At 56.2% G+C, this 8,638-nt stretch overlaps 1 protein-coding gene across 1 annotated transcript; it reads right to left on the bottom strand.

The window, feature by feature from the left end:
• Positions 1-126: 126 nt before the first annotated feature.
• MRPL45 (mitochondrial ribosomal protein L45) lies at positions 127-7,786 on the bottom strand. The gene is made up of 8 exons (XM_068996276.1): positions 7,684-7,786; positions 7,271-7,466; positions 6,638-6,755; positions 5,458-5,556; positions 4,659-4,707; positions 3,909-4,058; positions 1,418-1,591; positions 127-959 (listed from the first exon to the last, which is right to left on the bottom strand). Exons 1-8 carry the CDS (start codon positions 7,738-7,740, stop codon positions 900-902), a joined length of 903 nt encoding a protein of 300 aa, XP_068852377.1. The 5' UTR covers positions 7,741-7,786; the 3' UTR covers positions 127-899.
• Positions 7,787-8,638: the final 852 nt, after the last annotated feature.

Below are 8,638 nucleotides of genomic sequence, written 5' to 3'. Positions count from 1 at the left end.
AGTTAAAAAGCAGGACAAGAAGGAGAAAAAAAGGGGGTTGGTTGGTTGGTTTTGGGGGTTTTTTTGGGGGTGACCAGGGAGGATTTTGCTCAGAGAGTGAGGGGAATTGATTGAGCAGAGCAGGAATAGAGAAGGAGCCTCACAGGTTTATTCCCAACCATGGAAAAAGCAGTGTTTTCCCAAGGCAGCCATCCTGGAAAAGCAGGGCCAGCTGCAGATGTCCCCGTGTCCACAGGATGGTGCCAGTCCCTCAGTGACAGCACCACCACCACCAAGCCAGCCCTTGAAAAACTGCCTTGAGAAGAGCCAAAAACGGAATTAAATCCAATTATCAGCGGGGCTGCGGCTCCTCTGGGCAACTCTAACAGCAGCACCCCCCTCCCACAGGACTCGGTTTAAAGTTTTTCCTGGTTTCTGTTCAAAAAAGCCAAGAGTTTGGGAATCAGCAGAGAGAGGATGGGAAAAGGTTGTGCCAACACTTGATTGTGCCAAAACTGCCACTGGTGGAAGTTTTAATGACTGACCAGCAGGTCTGGGACACCTCCCGTGGAGGGGACAAACATCCCAACGTCGGGACAGGCTCCCAAGGGCTCTCCCAAGGGAATTCCAGGACAGAGGGTGGCCTGTGGATGCTCCTGAGGCTCCTCATCCTCACGGAAACACAGCGAGGGGGAAGCTGGCAGCACCCAGAGCCTGCTGGGATGGAGCCCAGCTCTTCCCAGAGCTCACCCAGATCCCCCTCCCAAGCCCCTCTGGCTCCTTGAGGGATAAATTTGGAAGGACTGGAGCCCATTCCTGAAGCCACTTTGCTGGCAGGGAAGGCACAGCCACATCCAAGAGATATTCCCAGTCCTCCCTGCTGGCCTGTTTGCTGTCCCTGCCCACCATTCCAGAACTTCCTACTTCACTTCTTCGTGCTCCTGGGAGGGATCCGGGGCTGGGCCAGGAATCAGCACGGTCTGGAAAAGAGAGGGATAAAAATCAGCAGGAGGGAGAGCAGCTGTGGGGATGATCCCTGTCACAGAGCAGGAAAAAGGGGGAGCAGAGGGCTCTGGAAAGGGGAAAAAAGGGGGATCAGATGGAGGCAGGAGAAGGGAATGGGAAGAGAAGCCTTGAACTACACTGGAATTCTCCCCTCCTCCTTCTTCTCCAAGATCGATTTTTAGTAACACAAGGAGCCAGAGACACTTTTCCAGATCAGGCACAGGTTAAAAATCATCCCCCAAATCATCCCACACCTCCAAATCCCACCCCAAAATGATCCTTAGCCTCTCATTCCAGGCCCTCAGCCTCCCAATCCCAGCTCCCAGGTAAGGAATTCCATGGACATTCCAAACAGCTCTGCCCGTGGATGAACCCCCCACCCCCTCCACCTTCCCCTCAGCTTTATCCAGGGATTTTTCCAGCCTTTTCCCACCTTCAGGATGGGATCCTTGGGCGGGGCCCACTCTGGGATGATCTTCCCGTGCATCCTCCACGTCCCGTGGGGGTTCACCAGGTACCTCTCAAACACGACGTATTCCAGAACATCCTTGGGAATCTCCTCCCCGCCGTACATGAGCCGCCCAAAGCGGTCGTAGATGGCCAAAATCTGTCAAAACATCCACAAAAAACCAGGATGGATGGGGTTTGGAGCGACCTGGGATAGTGGGAGGTGTCCAAGGATGGGATTTCAGGTCTTTCCAACCCCAAAAATGTTGGGATTCTCGGTGCTGGGCTGGCAGCAGTTTGGGGTTGGTGGCACCGAGGTGAGGGATGGATTATCCAACAAGGAAAGGCTGGGAAAATTGGGATTGAGCAGCCTGGAGAAGGCTCCAAGGTGACCTAAGTGTGACCTAAAGGAGCAGCCAGGAAACACAAAGAGGAACTATTGGTAAGGACGAGGAGAAATGACTCCAAACTGAAATTTAGATGGGATATTGGGAAGAAATTCCTCCCTGTGAGGGCGGAGAGGGGCTGGGATGGATTTCCCATCCCTGCAAGCATCCCAGGCCAGGCTGGAGCACCCTGGGCTAGTGGGAGGTGTCCCAGGATGGGATTTAAGGTCTTTCCAACCCCAAAAAAAGCTGGGATTCTCCGTGCTGGGCTGGCAGCAGTTTGGGGTTGATGGCACCGAGGTGAGAGATGGATTATCCAATGAGGAAAGGCTGGGAAAATTGGGATTGAGCAGCCTGGAGAAGAGAAGGCTCCAAGGTGACCTAAGTGTGACCTGAAGGAGCAGCCAGGAAACACAAAGAGGAACAACTGGCCAGGACAAGGAGAAATGACTCCAAACTAAAATTTAGATGGGATATGGGGAAGAAATTCCTCCCTGTGAGGGCTGGGGTGGATTTCCCATCCCTGCAAGCATCCCAGGCCAGGCTGGAGCACCCTGGGCTAGTGGGAGGTGCCCAAGGATGGGATTTCAGGTCTTTCCAACCCCAAACATGTTGGGATTCTCTGTGCTGGGCTGGCAGCAGTTTAGGGTTGGTGGCACTGAGGTGAGGGATGGATTATCCAATGAGGAAAGGCTGGGAAAATTGGGATTGAGCAGCCTGGAGAAGGCTCCAAGGTGACCTAAGTGTGACCTGAAGGAGCAGCCAGGAAACACAAAGAGGAACAACTGGCCAGGACAAGGAGAAATGACTCCAAACTAAAATTTAGATGGGATATGGGGAAGAAATTCCTCCCTGTGAGGGCTGGGAGGGGCTGGGATGGATTTCCCATCCCTGCAAGCATCCCAGGCCAGGCTGGAGCACCCTGGGCTAGTGGGAGGTGCCCAAGGATGGGATTTCAGGTCTTTCCAACCCCCAAAAAAAGCTGGGATTCTCCGTGCTGGGCTGGCAGCAGTTTAGGGTTGGTGGCACCGAGGTCAGAGATGGATTATCCAACAAGGAAAGGCTGGGAAAATTGGGATTGACCAGCCTGGAGAAGGCTCCAAGGTGACCTAAGTGTGACCTAAAGGAGCAGCCAGGAAACACAAAGAGGAACTATTGGTAAGGACAAGGAGAAATGACTCCAAACTGAAATTTAGATGGGATATTGGGAAGAAATTCCTCCCTGTGAGGGCTGGGATGGATTTCCCACCCCTGCAAGCATCCCAGGCCAGGCTGGAGCACCCTGGGCTAGTGGGAGGTGCCCAAAGGATGGGATTTCAGGTCTTTCCAACCCCAATAAAGCTGGAATTCTCTGTGCTGGGCTGGCAGCAGTTTGGGGTTGGTGGCACCGAGGTGAGAGATGGATCATCCAGAGGAAAGGCTGGGAAAATTGGGATTGAGCAGCCTGGAGAAGAGAAGGCTCCAAGGTGACCTAAGTGTGACCTGAAGGAGCAGCCAGGAAACACAAAGAGGAACTACTGGCAAGGACAAACAGAAATGACTCCAAACTAAAATTTAGATGGGATATTGGGAAGAAATTCCTCCCTGTGAGGGCTGGGGTGGATTTCCCATCCCTGCAAGCATCCCAGGCCAGGCTGGAGCACCCTGGGCTAGTGGGAGGTGCCCAAGGATGGGATTTCAGGTCTTTCGAACCCCAAACATGTTGGGATTCTCTGTGCTGGGCTGGCAGCAGTTTAGGGTTGGTGGCACCGAGGTGAGGGATGGATTATCCAACAAGGAAAGGCTGGGAAAATTGGGATTGACCAGCCTGGAGAAGAGAAGGCTCCAGGGTGACCTAAGTGTGACCTGAAGGAGCAGCCAGGAAACACAAAGAGGAACAACTGGCCAGGACAAGGAGAAATGACTCCAAACTGAAATTTAGATGGGATATTGGGAAGAAATTCCTCCCTGTGAGGGCTGGGATGGATTTCCCACCCCTGCAAGCATCCCAGGCCAGGCTGGAGCACCCTGGGCTAGTGGGAGGTGTCCCAGGTGGGATCTGAGCTCCCTTGTCCAGAGCCATTCCCTGCCCCCATCCCGGGAAGGGCTCACCTGGCGGCTGTGCATCCTCACGGTCACCTGAGCGTAGAGGTTGCCCCGGTTCATGATGCTGTCACAGCGCACCTGCACCACCCTGGGCGGCTCCAGGGACTCCAGAAACCTCCAGCGGATGGTTTTGTACCTGTTCCCACGGACCATGTCCTGCCAGGAGAAATCAGCTGCTAATTAATCATTGTAATTAATGATTGGCTCGTTCCGGTGAGTAGCAATCAGCTCCGGCTCGGTTTGGGATGCGAACAGGACAGAGAGAACACCATAAATGGTTTGGGTTTGTTGGTTACTTTTGGGGTTTCCCTCCCAGCTCTTTGCTGTAGCCAGAAGGGAAAAAAAAAAAATAAATGAGGCATCTCCAGGTTTAGAGAGCCTTAAAAAAAAAAAAAAAGTGGGGAAAATCCATTAAAAATGAGGCAAATGATCGAATTGAGAGAGTTTTAAACACCATGGAAGTCATCCAGGCACTGATGGGGAGCAGGGACGTGACCCAGGGAACAGCTGGAGCTGTGCCAGGAGAGGGTTAGGTTGGATTTTAGGGAAAAGTTCTTCATCCAGAGGGATTTCGGGCACTGGAGCAGCTCCCCAGGGAACGGCCACCACCCCAAACCTGGGAGGGGTTTGGACAAGGCTCCCAGGGATGCACAGGGTGGGGCTGTTGGGATGGTCCTGGGCAGGGCCAGGGGTTGGAGCTGATGCTCCCAGTGGGGCCCTTCCAGCTGGGGATACCCCAAAATTCCAGGCACTTACGGGGTAGCAGCGCTCGGTCACCAGGGAGTGAAGTTTCTGCTTGTTGAAGCTGCAAAGGGAACAGCCCCGGTCACTGCAGCTCGGGAGAAGAGGTTCCACCCCAAATTCCTGCTTTTCCCCCCAAATTCCTGCTTTTCCACCCCAAATTTCTGCTTTTCCCCCCAAATACCTGCTTTTCCATCTCAAATTCCTGCTTTTCCACCCCAAAATCCTGCTTTTCCCCCCCAAATTTCTCCTTTCCCCCCCCAAATTCCTGCTTTTCCCCCTCAAATTCCTGCTTTTCCACCCCAAAATCCTGCTTTTCCACCCCAAAATCCTGCTTTTCCCCCCCAAATTTCTCCTTTCCCCCCCCAAATTCCTGCTTTTCCCCCTCAAATTCCTGCCTTTCCACCCCAAATTCCTGCTTTTCCACCCCAAATTCCTGCTTTTCCACCCCAAAATCCTGCTTTCCCCCCCAAATTCCTGCTTTTCCACCCCAAATTCCTGCTTTTCCACCCCAAATTCCTGCTTCTCCATCTCAAATTCCTGCTTTCCCCCTCAAATTCCTGCTTTTCCATCTCAAATTCCTGCTTTTCCCCCCCAAATTCCTCCTTCCCCCCCCCCCAAATTCCTCCTTTCCCCCTCCCCAAATTCCTGCTTTCCTCCCCAAATTCCTCCTTTTCCCCCTCAAATTTCTGCTTTTCCCTGCCAAAATTCCTCTTTTCCCCCAAAATTCCTGTTTTCCCTCCCCCAAATTCTTGCTTCCCTCCCCAAATTCCTGCTTTCCCCCATCACCACAGGGGTCAGGGAAGGGCTTTACTTTGCCAGGGAATTGTGAGCTTCAATAAATATCTCCTGGGCTTTCTCTGGGAAGGTTTTGGTGCTGAAATCTGGGTCGTGATCCTTGATCTTCCTCAGGCTGGGAAGGAAAAAACCCAAATAAATGAAGGAGAGAAGGAATTGGAGCTGTCCTGGATGTTTGGGATGATGGCAGCGACCCCACAGGATTCAATCCCAGCTTTCAGCAGCTGAGAACTGGAGATTCCCACCAAAAAACCAAAACCTTCAGGTGGTCAGGAAACAGCCAGACCCAAAGGATCCTAAAAAATCAGTGACACTGAACTGTGCCATAAATCAAATCCCTCCTGATGGGAGAGAATTTGCTGGAAGTCCTGGCAAGGAGTTTCAGAGATAAACCCAGACTTTTCCTGCAGTTTCAATGCTGCCAGAGAGTTGTTTATTAAGTTTTATCAGAGGAACAGAGCCACCAGCGTGACCCAGGTACAGCACAGAGCACAGAAAGCAGGAGTGAGGCCTCTCTATCAAGATTTACCCGGCCTTTTAAAGATAATTTCACCAATAGTTACTAAAAACGCACATTATTTTCACTTTCCTGCCAATTATTCAGTAACACGGGCAGGAACTGGGGAATTCTCTGTCCAATCATTCCAAACTACTTTTATTGCAGAACATGGAGTGGTAGAAGAAGGAGAAGAAGGTTTGGAGGACAACAAGAATTCTTCATTTTGGTATTTTTTTACTCTTACCTATTTACCACAAAGAGAAGCCCAAAACCTCTACATTTTTCACCCTGTGCCAATCTCACCTCGTCGTCCATCACCTCACTCCCACCACTGCATTTTCTTGTTTGATCTTTGGTAATTTTTTCCAAGGTTTGAAGCTAAACCAGGTGTTGTTCAGGGGGGGTAAGAACCCCTAAAAACAGGCAGAGAAATCCTCTCAGCACTCTGGGCTCCTCGGAGTGCCCAGCGTGGCCATTCCCAGCAGGACAGGAGGGAACATTCCCACCCCTGGGACTCCTGGCCAAGGGCAACCACAGCAAAGGGAAAAGCAAGGAGGAAACAACCCCCAAATCCCAAAAAATCTCCCGGAAATCCCACAAGCCCGGGAATATCCGAGAGAGACAGACGCAGGACAGGCCGAGCAGAGCTGCTGCAGCAGCAGGTAATCAAGCTAATTAACTAATGAGGGGTACGTACGCCAGCTGGGAGGCCGCTGTTTGCCTCAGCTTCTGCATCTGCTGCTTCAGCCCATCCCTGGACAGCGAGGTCAGGCGGGCATCGCCCTCGGGAGGGACGTAGGGATCCATGATTTCAGCTGGGAACGATGGAAAAGCAGCTCAGGAGGAGCCTCAGAGCCCCTCGAAGGAAGGGGAGGAGGAGGAGGAGAAATCAGAGCACGCAGAGAATCCCCGGGCTAAGCTTGCTGCTCGCTGCTCTTCCCTCACAGCCCAGGGAAAAGGGGAGAAAAGGCTTGGAAGTGAAGTTTAGATGGGATATTTTGGGAAGGGATTCATCCCTGGGAGGGTGGGGAGGGGCTGGGATGGAATTCCCAGAGCAGCTGGGGTTGGCCCTGGATCCATGGCAGTGCCCAAGGCCGGGCTTGGAGCAGCCTGGGGTTGGGGAAGGTGGCCCTGCCCATGGCACGGGAGGGGCTTTCCCAAGCCGAACCAGGCTGGGATTTCAGGAGTCAAGGCACAAAGGCACCAACAGCCTCGGAGATGAGGCAGGGAAGCCTCTCTGCCCCGGGCAGAAGGAAAAGTGGGGAGTTCAGCCTCACTACGTCTGCTTCTCACATCTCCCGGCCCAAGCTGAGCCCACGTTTTGCCCTACCCGTGCAGGCCAAGTAGAAGGTGCGCTCTATGCGCTCATCGGGGAAGATGGGCGCCGCGGATCTGAGCCTCCTCTCCTTCTCCTCAGGGCTCAGCTCTCGGGCCCATTCGGGCACCCGCGGACACCTCCTCCTGCTCCTCACCGGGACAACCACACAGGCCAGGGCCGCTCCGGGACGGAGCAGGGACTCCGCAGCCTGAGGCGAGGCAAGAACAGAGCCCGGAGTGAGCCCAACACCACCAGCGCCTTCATTTATTTCCCCTCACGCCTCGCACGCGCTACCCGTGCCAGGGCCTTCCGCGCTCTACCCTCCCCCGCCAGCGCCCACACCGCTCATCCCGCGGCCCCACAGCCGCTCCCCGCGCCCTCCCGCAGCTCCTCGGTGCCCCTCATCCCCCTCCTCCCGGCTCCACCTTCCAGCAGAGCCGCGGGGCCTTGCGGCCCAGCCCCGCCGCCATGGCGGCCGCCATCTTTCCCCCTCCGCGGGGGATGGCGGGAAGGCGGGCGGGGCCGAGCGCGCGGGGATGTGGGCGGGGCCGCGCGGGGCGCGCGCGCGCGCGCGCGGGGGGAAGGGGCGTGGCCGGCGGGAGCCCGCGCCGCGCCCGCGAGTGGAAAATTCCATCGGCTGCGGAGCCCGGGGGGGCGGGGCCAGGGCAGGAGGCTCCGCCCACCCCCCACCCCCCCATCCCCCCACCCCTAGAGCGCGGAAGGGGGACCCCCGTACGTGGTGCAGTGCGGGGGGCGGGGAGGGGGGGGGATCCCGAGCACCGGGAAACGGAGGGATGTTCCCCCCTCCTCCCGTCCCCCCCCCCCCCACGGGTCACGTGCGACAGGCGCGGGACCCCCACCCTGCCCCGGGCGGGGGATGCTGTGGGTGCCGGAGCCCCCCAGACCTGCAGAGACCCATCCCAAACCCGCAGGGCCCTCCCAGGCCTTCAGAGCCCCCCCCCCCGGACCTGTAGAGCCCCCCAGAATCCGCAGAGCCCCCTGCAGGCCTGCAGAGACCCCCCCCCACCCCCCACTCCGGACCTCCAGATTTGTCCCCCCAGACCCGCAGGGCCCCTCCGCCTACGCGGAGCACCCGCGGACCTGCAGGGACCCCCCCTCGGACCCGCAGAGCCCTCCCCGGACTTGCAGAGCCCCCCCGGACCTGCACAGCCCCTCTCGGACACGCAGACCCCCCGCCCGCCCCCCGCCAGGTTCCTGCACCCCCCCAGAAGCTCAGAGGGTTTTGTCCGATGCTTTTGGGATTTGGCATCGCAGCAGCCCCTGGCGCTGGTGGTGGACGAGGGGTCGCGGGCAGGGGTCCCTCCGGATGAGCCCAGGACAGGCTGGCACACCGGGATGCTGCGGGCGGGGGGGGGATGG

Source organism: Aphelocoma coerulescens, chromosome 27 (assembly GCF_041296385.1).
Source record: "Aphelocoma coerulescens isolate FSJ_1873_10779 chromosome 27, UR_Acoe_1.0, whole genome shotgun sequence".
NCBI lineage: Eukaryota > Metazoa > Chordata > Aves > Passeriformes > Corvidae > Aphelocoma > Aphelocoma coerulescens.
The sequence above is the reverse complement of the archived record's forward strand: the minus strand, read 5'-3'. Positions and strand labels throughout refer to the sequence as shown.

Coding starts and splice junctions, on each gene's coding strand:
- MRPL45 (XM_068996276.1), bottom strand. CDS start 7,740: ATGGCGGCCGCCATGGCGGCGGGGCTGGGCCGCAAGGCCCCGCGGCTC. Junction 7,467..7,683: donor CCCCGCGGCTCTGCTGGAAG/GTGGAGCCGGGA, acceptor GCCTCGCCTCAG/GCTGCGGAGTCCCTGCTCCG. Junction 4,708..5,457: donor GCTCACAATTCCCTGGCAAA/GTAAAGCCCTTC, acceptor TTCCCTTTGCAG/CTTCAACAAGCAGAAACTTC.